Source organism: Cryptomeria japonica, chromosome 3, assembly GCF_030272615.1.
Source record: "Cryptomeria japonica chromosome 3, Sugi_1.0, whole genome shotgun sequence".
NCBI classification, from domain to species: Eukaryota; Viridiplantae; Streptophyta; class Pinopsida; order Cupressales; family Cupressaceae; genus Cryptomeria; species Cryptomeria japonica.
In genome coordinates, this window is record NC_081407.1 from 862,197,581 (window position 1) to 862,214,056 (window position 16,476).

General features: G+C 33.7%; 1 protein-coding gene across 1 annotated transcript; it reads right to left on the bottom strand.

Moving 5' to 3' along the window:
* Positions 1-14,907: 14,907 nt before the first annotated feature.
* LOC131066693 (short-chain type dehydrogenase/reductase-like) lies at positions 14,908-16,204 on the bottom strand. The gene has a single exon (XM_058001526.2). It carries the CDS (start codon positions 15,977-15,979, stop codon positions 15,212-15,214), a length of 768 nt encoding a protein of 255 aa, XP_057857509.1. The 5' UTR covers positions 15,980-16,204; the 3' UTR covers positions 14,908-15,211.
* Between the last annotated feature and the right edge of the window lie 272 nt (positions 16,205-16,476).

The window sequence follows — 16,476 nt, forward strand, 5'->3', positions numbered from 1 at the left end:
CAATGAAAATGTGAAAATAAGCATCGACTTGTGCAAGTATTATATTTCCCTTGCTATCTCTGTATTTTTCTTAGATTTCTAAAACCCCTTGATACAAATCCATTAAACAATGACCAATGCAAAGAAGTAGTAGAATATTACTATACTGCAGGCCAATAATGTAATGAATAGAGGAGTGTCCTTTATTGTCACAAGCATCACAAATACGATGCACATCTCTACAAAGAGAGAAGCCATTTCTAATGGCAAGTTATCGTGATAGATAGGGGCAACCATTGTTTTAAATTTTATAGTAGTCTACTACCATGTGCACATGGTATTTTCATGACCTGTACAAAATGTATACGAGTTTAGTAATTTGAATATGTGTCTTCTTTAACAATAGCATAATGAATATCAATGTAGAAAACAAATTTCTTGTTGAAAATTTAAATGAGGAGTATTTTGATTAATTTTTGGTTCTGCCTATAGAACTACGTTATATCTACAATGGTAAGTTCATTTTTGTAAACAACACTCAGAATATGCCAAGATCATTTATTATTGCGAAGATTTTTCCATTGACAATCAAAATACATTTTTCCTACAATGCTAGGTTGAGTTTCAGTAATATTAAATTTGTACATCAAAAATAAAGAAGTGAATTGTACCTGTATTGCTGAAACTTGAAGCTAGTATTTAAGCTGATTTCCCTTGAATTTAGCAAATTGGGCTAATTTGAACACTGCAATACAAGTAATAGACATAATGTGTCAGAACCTTGTTCAATGTAATGTCAACTATTTTGATTTGCTTATGATTTTGAAACAAAAAGAATATTTCTAAGTCATTGTTGGATTTAATACTACAAAAAAGAACTATTAAATTAATCAAACATTTGTGGACATAAGGTCTAACTATCTCTGCAAATATTTTTCACTTAAGTTGTGATCTTAAAATTATATACGAGGTATTTTCAATTCAATATAACAAAAAAGAACTTTTTTTTTTTTTTTTGGGTAAAACATAAATTTGTTACTTTTTACTTGGACAAATAGATTATTTCTTACATGTTTGTTGTATGTACAAATAGATGGCTATATTAATTTCATTGTTGTGAACAAAAAATTAATTTGATATAATAGAATTATTTTTCTTGTTATATATATTTTTTCAATATATTACTTGCCTTGTTTTGGTGTGGTATAATTAACTATTGGTTTCATAGTGAATATTGCATTGTTCTAAGTGATTGGGTACTCATATATTTATGCATTGCTATTGTTTTTCCCTTGTTTACTGATTACAAATATGATATATTAAGTTTACGACAAGCACAATTCATGATTACAGTGATCGATTTCACATTTTGACACACATACATCTCAAATAGAAATAACAATGACAAATTTAAATGTATACTTGCTTCTGAAAATGTCTTATGTTTATGGCTAAAATATATTGATAGTAGTAAACATGGGAAGACATATAGCTTTTATAGTAAAATAGTAAAGCATAAACATAGGTGCATGACAAAGATGTGCATGCAAATTAAGAAGACACTTGTGAAGCAAGTGTGGGAAATTTAGTTGTAATAGGAGGATGAAGAGGAAGATGTGTGTATAAGAACATCAGTGCCTTGAAGACTTTTGATAGCTTTCTTGTGAGATTAGTGCCCAAATGCTCACCGTGTTCTTTCAACGCATGTGTAAAAACCAGCTCACAATTATTGTTCACTGCAACTTTTATAGCATTGTAAACACAAGAAGCTGCATCACATAGTGCTATTGTGTCAGGCGAGAATATACCCCCCAAAAGACCTTTTATGGTTTCTTGTATCATAAGAATTGATAGCGACATTGTAACCAATCGATGGTGTGAAATAGTCTTGAATATATGTATTTGCAAACTTTTCCACAAACTCTGGGTCCTGCACCAAGTCCATGCAATTTGATAGGAAACAACACACCACATCACTGTAGTAGACTGAACTAGAAGCATTCTGCAAGAATTCTTCACCTAATATTGTCCTCAGAGACGCTTCAGTGGAAGGAGAATGGAAACGAAATATGTGTGCCATCGTGGTTGTATCAATTGGCCCAATAATTGGACAATCCCAATTCGGTGGCGGAATATATATTCACTTATTGGTTGGCACAGTGTACATTCTGTGATAATATGTAAATTCAAGTAGCATAAGCATAATTCAAGTACAATTATTTTTGGAAAAAAAAAAATATTTTTTTAGAAATCTTTATCTCACTTAAACAAATGTGCCTATTATTTTTTTTTTCATGTTTAATAAATATTAGTGAAAAATTTGAGCACTATTTATTACTTTTAATGTTTTGAAGCAAATATCAATGTTATTGTTCTGAGGTCTCAAATGGGAACATGACAAATGTGTTAGGTGGAAATGATGAGACAAGTAACTCAATTTAGGATAAAATAAAGAATTTATTTTTAAAATATCTTTGTATGAAAGAAATTAAAAATATAAAACATTAAACTAAATTTAAATGCCATGCATGTACAAAATTTACCATTACAATTTTTTACTTTTTTTATTTTGTTAAGTATTAAAGTTTTATGTTTTCTATATGAGCATATTTGAACCAATACTTTTTATAAGTGAACAATGCAAAAGAACAATGATTATATAAGAAATTCACCTTGCACATGTTTGAAATGTTTTCTATTTCGTAAGGTTGTCTGGTTGGGGACAATATAGTGGTATTAGAGCCAGCTTCTGAATTATGACAAGAAATCAGGGAGAAAAATCTATAGAACATCTTATGGGTTTGGTAAATCAAATGCAAGATGTAAGTAACAGTTTAAAAAAAATCTTGAGGTAGTAACGAAAATATAGAGCTCATGTTTCACACAAGGCAATCCTCAGCCTTGCGGGAGTTTGAGGGTGTACTCAAGCCCTGGGAAGAAGACATCATTTGTTATCAAATGTAGTAACTGATCATATTGTGAGTTGGTTGCATTCCTTGCTTAATCTAAGCCAAAAGTGGAAAGGCAAGATCATGGATTTAATCACAAGCCTACGCAAGGTTTTCATTCATATAACAGAATATTAAACCTTAAACTTTGGTCAAGGTTTTTTTGTCAAAAAAAAAAACCATGTGATGTGTACAGTTTATATGTATGGCCGATGATGCATGTTGTACGACATAGTGGGGAAAAATAATAGTATTGGGTAATGGTGTGGCAATTATATAATTGGCACGATATTTTTTTTATTTTTTAAAACAAAAGGCCTAAGCCTGTTAGAAAAAATAGAAATATGAATGATAAAATGTATATAATTGGCACAATGTTAGCAAAAACAAAAATATGAATGATAAAATGCTAGAGATCAACACACAATGATGAATACACAGAAATATAGATGGAACTGCAGAACTCTCATTTGAAATTGCAAGTATAATAATATGTGGGTGCCACAATACAAGCTGATAGAAACTGATGGCACAGTCAACAATAGTGTTGAATTTGTATGGCAACCTTGGGATAGTATAGTGATGGGTGGTATGTACTGAAAAATGTCTAAAATCCCTGAAGAACTATTGACAAATCACTGATTTCAAGTGTGGAGTAGAGCATAAATGTGGTGTAGCAACATATAAACTTAAAATGCCAATCACAACAACTAAATTAGTGATGTTAACTAAATTTGGTAAATCTTTTGGCAATTATAATCGATCAAGTACTCCACAAAGTTACAAACTAAAATCTTTAAATAAACTAGTGCAGCTGCGTTGTAGCAAACAGAAACTAAAAATGATTTCAAATCTTCAAAAATTTCAGCACAATTGTGATTACCAAATGAAATCACCTCTAATGAATGAGAGAGTTTTTGTTCTGAAATTCAAATATGGAAACCAAGAGTTTTGTCCTCCGGACCTCCCACACCAAGGGTTTTTGTCTTTGAATATTTTTAACTTCAAATTGGAGGGAATAGCAAAATGATAAAATCAGAACTCAAGACTCATTTAGTTTTTCACGAGTTCTGATGTAGAAATATGCATCCCACAAGAAAATCGTTTGATGCAGGGTTTCACAATTCATAATCATAACTATTATAAACATACAAAATTTTGTCAACACTCATGACCCAGTGCACTTTGTCAGTTCTGATGTAAATATCAAATGGTTAACCACAAAATTAGAAGCGGTGACACAAATCATAACTGTAAAAAAAGCTACACAATTCATCGAAAAACTAACAGTCCTTGTCTAGCTAGCCGTGGTTTAGTGGGGAAGGCTTTCCAGGATTATTACCCAGATGCTCAAAAAAGCTTCGCTAGATATGCTCTCCTTGTTAAAAAACCCTATACTGAGACAAGTCTGATGAATAGAAATCCCTCCAACATGGCTTCTAAATTGACACTTATTTAAGCTTGATGGTCCATTCCCTTATACAAAAAAATTAAAAATGCCAAATACTCACAGAAACTGTAGGTGGGAATGGTTTAAAGCTATAAACATAAAAACTAATACATTTTTAAATTTTTTGTCAAAACTATTTGGAAAAAAAAGTGATGCAAAAATCAAAAACACCAGATGACAAAATTAAACATATAGGCCTATCTCATGAATCACGACCATAATGCCAATTAAACTAATCACCATAAAGCCCGAGATTAAAAAAACCAAGCCATGGTCTAGTGTCAAGGCATTACAAAACTAGCAAAACTTATTCCCCTGTGCTTTTATTGCTCTGATGCAGATATCAAAATCTCCATTCAGAAGTTGCAGACCTCAAGGCTCATGATAGTTTTACAAATCCTACCTACATGACATTGTCCATTTCATTGATAAAACCAAAACTACTCCTTGTCCAATCAGTCATGGTCTAAGTGGCAAAACGTACCAAAAGTATTGCCACAATGAGAATACAAGTACAAGCCCTACTACAAAATGCACTCCAGGTTAAACAGCCTAAGCTGCAAAGAATTCGTGACTGAATAGGTTTTCACAAGATCTGGTAATCAGACATTGAGACAGCAAAAATTCAGGTGTAGTAGTTTCGCGAATCACAACCATGTGAACTACAGCCATAAAAACACTTGCATGATTCATCAATCTAGAACTGAGCTTTGCCCAGCTGTAATGCCCCGCCAGGAAACCCCGAAGGGATTAAGCCATAACACAAGAATAGAGTGCAAATTTTTTTATTTTTTTTTTAAAAGTTACAACACATAAGATGCAACAAGATATCAAAGATTCAGATTACATAGCGGAAGACATCAACTAACACCTAAAGAGTTTCCCAACGAGATTACTTAAATTTCACAATTCACCTAACTCACACAATTAATCCAAATAGCTGAATATCTTAATAACGAGATAATTCATAATCAGGATAATTTCTTTCAAAAGAGGGAAATATAAATCACAAGCGAAGATTCATCATTAAGATCCATTCATAATCTTCATACAAGCTTTTCATTTAAAATTACAAACCATACATCTATCATTCTAATACACTAGGATTTCATCATAACATAAGAGATCTTTCCCAGCATATTTAAATTCCTTAACAACAACTGAGTATAATTCATTACTCTAAGTTACATTCTTTCATATTCCAACATATTGCATTTCAAAAGACGATTGCATGCTAGCATCTACGATAAATCACATCTAAACCACTTACGCATTCGATCAACATGGCATTCAAGAAAGAACTGAATATAAGCATTTATAGTTAATTCCAATAATCCACTTAACCATTCTAACATAAGTTAATCATACATGATAAAGCTGAATAAAGGAAACATAAGAGAATACGTCACATAACACCATAATGATCTCGGAGTTCACCCCTAAAGGGCTACATCTCCGGGTCTGCTCAACTGCAAGACCCCCTCTGATAAATAATAAGGGTTAAGAATACAAGAGGTTACACCAATATAATCCAGCCATCAAGGTGAAACATAAACAATATACAAACGACCGCATCGGTCAATTAATACATAAACGATCCCTGAAAAGAACAGGATCCAGCTGAACAAAATCAAGCTAATACAAAGGTCCAGGAGAGCATCCATACAACTGAGCCATCACCACCCAAGGTCTATCATGAAACTGACACTCACAAGGCATAAACAAAAGAACGACCCACAAAGGTACTCATAACAAGACAAAACGACAACACACTAGCGAACGTAGGGACAAGTGTCATCACACAACCTGGTATGGATACCATGGCAAGTCTTCATAGGTCCCGGCCCCACACACTGGGTCACCCTGGCAACCTAATCCGGCTTCCGGCCCATCCAAGCCTCATGTGGACCCACACATCCTCTCGTGAAGACAAGGATGATGGTTTGCCATTTCAGGCCTTCTCACAGCATGTCGAGTCTATGATAGCACTCGTCCCATGTGTGAGGCACAATTATCTTACTTAGAGATTACATTCTAATCTACTTAGGTTATCACTTATTAGACTCACTTTCGATGGGTTACCCAGCAGCCACTTTGGGCGCGGCCCCCAATCGAAAGCCACTTTCCCATACGACACTAGACTATACTCACACGAACTCAAAACCAAGGAATACACATGGTCAGACGAACGGAGTTCAAGAAGGAGAAACAATCATCAGGTCAAATACGACTCAAAGATGAACACTTACTGACGGTACCCTAACTAGAGACCCGACCAACAACGGTCAACCACAATCATCATTCGACTCACACACAAGGAGGATATGATCAAAACGACACTACCACATTACAACAGTTGACTCGGACTCGAGGACTGAAACAGGTACCCCAAGTCAATCCATACGACAGGGTCCTACTAAACAAAGCAAAACATGCCATTTCATAATTAAAGGCGAATACAGAAATTAAACTCGCAAGACAATAATCAGAAAAGACAATATTTCCTCAAATTGATTTAATCATTACAAGTCGATCAAGTTTTCTACAAGATCTAAATCCGATTAAAGTTATCTACCTCATCAAGGGATAAGTTGATCTTGGTTTTCTAATTCCTAAGGTTCAAAGCATCGAACAGGCAAATTAAGCCATAATGAGTTTTTAACCAATTCATATTAATAAAATTCAGACCACCATTAATCAATTAAACAAGGTATTTAATCTCCAACCAAAATGTCATTACATACTGGTCTAAAACCGACCTCTACAAATTCATATTTTCCAAACCCAGATGCACTATACGGATCACGGAAATATAAAAATATAGAAAGAGAATCTAAATGGAGATAATCATTTCCAAAGCATATCGTTAAATTTCTAATGCCCAACGATAAATATTTCACTACTTCACAATTACTCAAATGATATGTTCTACGATAAAATTTAACATCATCAAGTAGTAATTACAGTCGTAGAACTTAATTGGATAGAGGCATAAGTCACGAAATGAGGTTGAATAACAATTAACCTATAACCTCTATTATAAAATTAACCATTATCAAACTAACAATTGTGACGATTAATGCCTCCTTAATCAAAATTAAGAACTAATTAACTTAACATCAAAATAACATACATTAACATGATGTTACAAATCATATGCATTTTCTTTTTTTTTTGAATGAGAAAAAAAAAACACATTAAAAAAAACATTTTAAAAACCATGTTTAAAACCAAAAAAAACGCAATTAAACGAAGTGGCTAGGGCGGGCCGTGCCCTAACCCTAGCCGCAGGGCAATGCCCGAGCGGCGGCGCCGCTGCGGTGCCCGCAGGCTCCGCGGACCTGCGGCCACCGCAGTGTGCCGCGGCCGGAGTATGCAACGCCAGCGGGGGGAGGAACAGAGGGAACGAGCGGGGAGAGAAGGGGGCGAGCGGGGGAGAGGGGAGGAGGAGCGGGTGGAGCTCTGCTCCCTGCCCTCCAACCCCAAACACAGCTCGCTAAAACAAAACCTCCGCCCAGTCTAAAAAAAAACGTTTTAAATTTTAATTTGAACACACAGTTCGGAAATAAACACAACGCCCAGTGCGATATGAAATTAAATGTTTTCATTTCCTTTAAAACACAGTTCGAACCACTAAAACAAAACGCCCATTACAGAGCTTGCTAATGGATTCAATTCACTATAATTTCGGTTTAAACGAACAGGTTTAGATATCATATTTTCATGAAGGTTTCTCATCCTTTCCGATAACAAAGGGTTTCAAACACCCAAACAGCAATGAGGAAAATACACATTTCCATTAAACTCTCCAGCCAAACTCATAATGGTCAATCAAATGGATTTTTCAAAAACAAATTCAGAATCCTACCTTCATTCGCAATCCTGGTATAGCTGAGGGAGAGCCCAATCCTGCCAAATCCAGACCAACAATCTTCCTCTCCAAAACCCCCAATTTTGTCCAAAATTATTTTTTTTCAACCAAAATTTCTCCAAAATGTCCATCCCCCTCCAAATTTCCCCAAATTTGGGTTATATGGGAGAGTTGACCAAAATTTCTATTTTGGAATAAAATTTCTTATTTACAAAAATAACTCTCCAAATAATTCCTTTTTAACTATTAGCAACAATAACTTGCTTTTTAATTCAAAAACGATCTTCTCAATTAATCGAATTTAATCTTTCTAATTTCAAAAGCCAACAGGATATTATTAAATCTATTGCGATAAAATATAAAACTTTCTTTTTCAACAGCATATATATAATGCATTTAATAATCAAAATCAGTCTTATAATTGAATTCACTCCCAATATAAAATAAGCAATTCATTAACAACGAGAATCGCATAACGGAATTCTGATTAATCTAGTCCATTAACCTCTAAAGCACAATTACATATTTAATCAACATAATTACTAAGGACTAATTAATCAATTTATCCAAACACACCAAGCACGCAAATCGAGGTGGTCAACCAAACAGACGACTCGCAAACCCAAACAAAAAGGGATTACCGACGACGACTGGCGATGCTCACTGGAGCACGACTAAGGTCAACTAGGGTCTTACGACCACCTAATCCAACTCTAAGGATTAAAAAGGGTACACTCAAACCTGCAATTCCAGGTGAAGACGAACCTCGCACTCGAGCGGCATTGTACCTGAAATCTCCTGCAACCAAGAGTCATACATGCATACATATATAAAATTTAATGAAAGCGTTAGCTCGATGTAATACCACGAAATAAGAACACTAAACAACTAGCATAAAACTAGGGTGAAACCACATCAATAGCTATGCGTAAAATCAAACATCTGACTATAATCATTATATTACGATAAACTGATCAAGATTAAACCAAGGTTAGAGATCGATTACGGTAGGGGTACTACACCAGCTAGACACAGTCCTCAGTAGCATAAGAAACAATCACCAGGTGGCAATCAAGGTTCGTGGGTTCGATTTTTGCATAAATTAACAAACTTAACCGAATTTAGCAACAAAAACAAGCACACAACAAGCTCATTATCCCGCCCCTAAGCATTTGGGCAGCAGAGCATAGCTATGGAAATTGACACGATATACAGGTTACAAATGCCTTAGATCTGTAAGAAGATTCTGCAGCCAGCCTCTTTGGTGGAGTTTTGATAATAAAAATTACTGCAACTTGAACTTGAAAACAAGATTAGCTTTATCAGATGGATTGTTGGATCAAATGAAGTCCACTACTCTAAATTAAGCGTTTCATATCATTTAAACATTGCCCAAAAGATTATAAACAAATGTATTAAATTTAGCTACTAGACAGGGGATCTATAAGCAGATTGTCCAGATCTATAACAGACAAGCGAGATGTTGAAGAACTCAACAAAAAAAGAAAGTGGAAAACATAAGGTAAATATATTGTGGACAACTAACAAAATATAGACAAATCTGCTATATGGTTTCATAGTATTTTGAAAGCATACATTTTTTGATCTTCAAATATTGATATCTTTGTCCTCAATACCCAGGGTCCTCAACAAGCCTGCAAATGTGACAATATTACTTTAGCCTATCAAGCACATATGAATCAAAGGTATACATAGAGGAACAACTTCAGAAGAAAAACATTTTACCTAAATCTGCAGCAAAAACCACAAAGCAAGGTTTGCTACTCGATGGTTTCTAAAGTGGGAAGACAAAAAGAACAACCTGTGGTTGTGCTCAAATACAAAGGCCACAGAAGCTGATAGAGACAGATGAATGAACATTCTAGATTGGACAAACCATAATTAATACGATGACCATAATTAATACTATTGAAACAGTTCAATGCATTAAAGACATGCCACTTTTGTCAAAAATACAATTAAATCTCCACTAAATTAAATCTCATTTGTCAACGAACAAATCTTACAATATAATATCTTATATTTTTGGTATATTTTATTACAGTTTCGTACAATTCAATAGTAGAATGCACTTAATATATAGAAATTTGTCAAAAAAATCAATTAAATATACATTGAATGTGGATATGGTAGAAGGTAAAATATGTGTATTGTACTTCTACGAATAGTGGAATGCATTCAATATACACACAATTGTCAAAAAAACATTAAATATGCATTCTATTTGTCAACGAAATACATCCCATCATATAATATTTAATTATTTTTTAGTGGATTTCATTCAATGAAATAAGATTTGAGAAGATTTTTATAGAATTCAATGACCTTTTTACATTATAGAGGAGACAAAAAAAATTATTGTCAATACAATATTGCCTAATAACTAAATAAATTAAATGCAAAAATACAATTTTTGCAATGACTGTTTGCAGAAAGGACCAATAGGAAAAGAGGAAAAAAGTATTTAAAGAATTTTTAAAAAAGGCGCCTTAAATTTGACTATACAAGTGCTTGAAAAATATAAAAAATACAGCCATATGATTGGCTTTCTTTAAAAAAGAAATGCATTGAATGAATGCATTAGTTATCCTGCCTATCGGAGGAACTAATAATATATTCTTAATAGATTTTTTTCTTTGTTCAATAGTTTATTATAGAATAAAAACTTTTAAAATAGAATAATGAACAAATATGATATCGGACTTATATTCCACTAAAAATAGGTATGCTAGTTTGAGAGAATGACATGTGAAAGTGTATAGCTACCAAACATCACATAATAGTTTTTTCATGTTTGTTTATATAAAGACATTTCTTATGCATTATTGGGTTTGTTACTTTTGATTCCTTGAACTTCAATACCTTCATTGATATTCAAGTCCTATTAGATTTACTTTGTTTTTGTTACTTAAGTGGAAATTATATTTACCATTTTTTATTTCTTATTATTTGAGAGGTTAATTTTTTTTTAGCTTAATTCATGTTTATTTATTTGTTTTCAATTGTAAAATATCAAAATAAAATGTTATGCAATGGGGTTATAGGAAAATTTGCTCAGCTTGTATTAAAATATTGTCTTGTTTTATAAAATTTAAAATTATGGAGATTTATTTATTTGTTTCAGTTGTAAAATATGAAAATAAAATGTTATGTAATGGGGGTTATACTAAAATTTGGTCTATCTTATTACATTTTTTAGCAGATTTTAATCATGTCAACTTTTGTTACTTGATATTGCCTTGTTTAATAAAATTTAAAATCATGGAGGTCTATTTATTTGTTTTCTATTGTAAAATATCAAAATAAAATGCTATGCAATGGGGTTACAAGAAAATTTGGTCTACCCTGTTACATTTTTTAGTGGATTTGAAGCATGCTAGCTTGTATTAAATTTTGCCTTGCCTTTATAATTTTTGTTTAAGTAGGGTTTATTAATATTTTTCTTTCAAATTTAGTCATTTTTTTCTCATCAACATGGTTGACATGATGACATAATTTGTCCAAAATATTAAGGTAAGTCACTAAGATTTTGGTGAGTTTTTTTTGGGAATCTTACATGGTGAGTTCATTTATACATATGTGTCAGGCTTATCACTTTTTTTATACTAAGAGAGAGATTTTAGAGGATGAATGAGTAAGTTTGGTGTTGTGGAACACACTACTTGCAAATATGCTTGGTAGGGCTATGAGGAGGAAACATTAGGACTTTTCAGACTACTTGAGGAGTGGATGGGAAGGTAAATGCATTTTCTTTTATGAATGTTTAGAAAGTGTCTATCGGTTTGAGGGAGATTGGATATGGGAAGCAAGTTCATGGTTACATTTTGAGAAGTGAGCTAATTTCAAATTTGATTTTGATTAAAAAATCCCAAAGAACGATAGAACTTATTCATATCTTATTTTGTATAATTCAAATGTGATCTTTATAGTTCAATTTTTTCATTTTTCTACCAAAAGTTAAATTTGTGTTTTATTTTATTTGTATATTTTTGTATCAATATAAGTGGATATAGACATAAGTGATAGCATACATCTTTGCCATAACACATTTATACTTTATGCATTATGGTCACACTTCATTTGTTGAAAAATAAAAAATACATAGATCAATTGTACCTTATCCAAGGCAACATCACAATGAACAATGAAACTTATCCATATCTTATTTTGAAGAATTCAGATGTGATCTTCAATTCAAAATTTTTGCTTTTCCACCAAAGATAAAATTTATATATTCTTTATTTTTGTTGCATGTCCTTATAATAGCATAAATGGATATAGACAAAAGTGTTCACACACATCTCTTTCGTAGCACATTTTTTTTATACACCATATTGACACTTCATTAGTAGAAAGACAACAAACATGTAGAGACCAATTATATCTTATCCAAAGCAACATCACAATGAATAATGATACTATAATGTCCCCATTTTTCCCGTGGTCGCTTAGTTGCATATAGTTTTGCCTATTAGGCATCTCCGTAGGCAATTAAGAGGTTAGGGGATGATTGGCTTTACCAAGAGGAGTCTATACTTGGTCACTTTTTGGCCTTGGTGAGCTTAAGTTACATAGACTTTATAATAATTCATTATAAAGTTACTTTTTCTATAATTAGAAAAATTATAAAGTAACTTTATTAAAAAAGAGATTAATAAAAGTTAATGATGAACTATAAAATGGCCCCTTGGCACATTTCCCTAGAAGTTATAGCTTAGTAATATGACCACTTTTAATGAGGAATTAGACCCTTAATGGGTAAAACCACTTGGAGAAGTTATTTTTTAATAAAGAGAAACATTTTAACATGTTTTTTTAATACCAAAAGTACAACCCTAACCCCAAATTCGAATTAGGGTTTGAGGAATGTTTAAAAGACATTGGGGGCAACATTTTATTCATTATTCATTGGACATTTGACAATTTCTTCCTTGGAGAGCTTTGCAACAGAAAGCTTGATTGGAGTTTTAGGTTGAGAACGAAAACTCTCACCCTTATTCAGTGTGTGGGCGAAAACCCATTCACCTTTGCATTGAAGGAATCCTCTTTCAGGTCATCTGGGGCCAACATCAAGAGGAAATTTCATACTCTCAGCAAGAATAAATCATCTACAACACATTTGAGCATATTGGGGAACATTTTCCAGCAGTTATTGTGCTTTAATGTTGGCCATACCATTCCCAGGCTAGTCGTATGCTCTTTGCTTCTCCTGTGAAGCCAATAATTTAAATTAGAGGGTTTTGATTCAGAAATTTGTGTGTAAATTCATTGTTGGTAGCAAATAAAGACATATTAGTGGTTCTTTTAGGGAATTTTAACACATTTGGGCTACATCACCATTTTAGTGGGGAAAAAGGGTCCATTTTGAAGGTTTCTCCTAGCAAGAATTTGGAATAAGCACTTGATTTGCTATTTCTTCCTTAAATTGATTTCGATAACGCATTGGAACAATTTGTAGCACCTGGAAACTCATGTATTGCTTTGTGCACCACCTCCAACATCAAAATAAGCTCATTCAGGCAAGGCGTTGGACACCTGGTAGGCTAGTTTTGGCTCTAGTTGTCTTAAATAGTCATTTTGTTGAATTTATATTTTGTTGCAATAAAATCTAAGTTCTGAAATTTTATTTCAGCCAATTGTTTCGTTTATGTATTGCATTCTTTTGGCAAATTTTCATTGGCATAAGCAAGCAAAACCCCAAAAACTAAAAAAAAATCAAAATTCACCTCAACCAATAAAACAATTTGCTCGTCAAAGATTTGAAAGCAAACAAAAAAACTTCAGATTGGATTAGATTCTCAGTTGGCATCTTTCAGATACTTGTCCATGTCTTATTTTAGAAGAATTCAAATATGATATTGAAAGTTCAAAATTGCACTTTCACTAAAGATAAATATTCTAAATAACTGACTTTTTTTTTTGAGGTTATTGTAATGGTATAAGTGGATATGGAACAAAAAGTAATTGTGGACATCTCAATCATATTCCATTTACATGACAAAATTAGGTTACCTTTGTTTTTAAACAAATGGGCTCCTACAAATTATATTATTTCTTCAAACTAGAAATTATAGGATTTAGTTTAGGTGAATTTTATTTCATTAGGATGGAGCATCAATCAAAATGATCATCTTTGATGCACTCTTGCACTTTATTGATAGACTACTTTTGTGCAACCTACCATTTTTTTTTTGTTGTTTGGCAATTGGAAGGTATTGAGGAATTCTCATCTAAAATTGATAAGCTTTAGTAAATTCAATAAGAGATTGAGTAATTAGGAAAAATATATTTTGGAGGTTTAATCAATTGTTTGGTGAATTTATTTCGACTGCCTTGAAAATATCAGCCAAAACAAAATCGTATGTAGAGACAACAAGAAAAAATGCCAGAATTTGATATACCTTCTAAATTTTGTAGATACATGAAATTAACTATAACTGCTATGATATACTTCCCCTAAACATTGCCAATTTAATCTTCTTTAATATTGACTTGAAAACTACCTTTACATTTATCTCATGAGAAAATAATGGATAATCTCTTTCAAATTCTTTGGTCCGAAATCAGATGCCCCTTGCACAACCTAATCCTGTTTGTACTTCAATATCCAACACAACTAACCACAGTAAAGCAAAGCGAAAGAAATTACAAATCAGAATATAATTCATTGTAATAGACCGATTTACAAGCATTTGTAACTGAAATTATAAAAGCAAAGAAATTTCCAGTGGAAAACAATAGAAACAGCTTTGAACCACATCTGACAGATCCAAATAGAGTTTTACGATATAATAAACAATACTGAAGCACACATATCTAGGGTTTAGTTATCACTGCAGATCAGCTTTGAATTTCTCTGCAGAGAAGTTACTCCAACTCCAAGGGTTTCGGATACACTCTTCTTTAATCCACAACCTCAAATCAAACAGACACCTTTAGGGTTTATACATAGCCGCCATTGACCCGAACAACCTGAGCATTAACCCACTCTCCCTCATCACTGGCCAGAAATGCCACGACGGGCGCCACGTCATCCACCTCGCCCAGCCGTCCAAAAGGGGCTGCCTGCGCAGCGCGTTGAATTTCGTTTTCGCTCCTTCCTGCAAACAACATTTCAGTGGCCACCGGCCCTGGGGCCACGCAATTTGCAGTAACCTTGGTGCCCCACAATTCCCTCGCCAAAATTTTGGTCATGGTTTCCACGGCTGCCTTGCTGGCCCCGTATGCTGCATTTCCAGGCCTCAGTGACCCCACTACGGACGAGCTTAGGTTTATAATGCGCCCTCTGCCGCCTTTTACCACTCTGTTGGCGGCTTCCCTGGAACAGAGGAAGGCTCCCTTACAATTCACACTGAAGATGGATTCCCACAATTCTTCGGGGGTTTCCGCCAGGGGTGAGGATTTAGGGTCGTTTATGCCCGCGTTGTTAACCAGAATGTGCACTGGGCCGAATGTTTCCTCCGCCACATCAAAGAGTTTTCTTACTTCGATTGCCTTGGAAATATCGGCCTTGCAGGTCACGGCTGTGACTGTATCACAGCCCTTGTTAATTGTTAGAGCAACCTCTTCTGCTTTCTCTGCATTTCCAGCGTAATTGATCACCACTTTTGCTCCCTTGCGGGCCAAATGAAGCGCGATTTCTCTGCCAATTCCTCGCGACGCGCCCGTCACGATGGCCACACGATCCTTCAAACTACTCTGATCAGCCATTTCAGGGAATTCTGGAATTAGGGTTTAGGCTCCCGTCCCCTGCTATAAGGCCTGGTTTTCTATATTGGAATCTTGTATGTTTCTTTATGCAATGTCTGTTTGTCTGTTGGTTGTTAGTTAATGGTAGAGTTCAGAATGTCTACAAATTTTTAACCATACGTAAGGTCTGCGTTTCTATATTGGAATCTTATATATTTCTTTATGCAATGGTCCTTGGCTGTTCCTCAATGGCAGAGTTCAAAATGTCAGTGTCTCTCAACTATTGTATAAATGATATAAATTAAAATTTATGTCATATATATTTAAAAATTTGAAATTGATAATAAATGAAAATAATTTGTAAGTAAAATTAACAAGTATATTTTTAAAAATCTATATAAAATATTTGAAAGATATCATTTTGGAGGTATCTATATGATTTAATATAGAAAATTAGTAAAAAATAAGTAGAATTATATCTTCCTGCTTTGCCCCATTCATGGGGCTTTGTAGATTCA

Bases quoted from the DNA above. Each gene is read 5' to 3' on its own strand.
- LOC131066693 (XM_058001526.2), bottom strand. From the start codon at position 15,979: ATGGCTGATCAGAGTAGTTTGAAGGATCGTGTGGCCATCGTGACGGGC.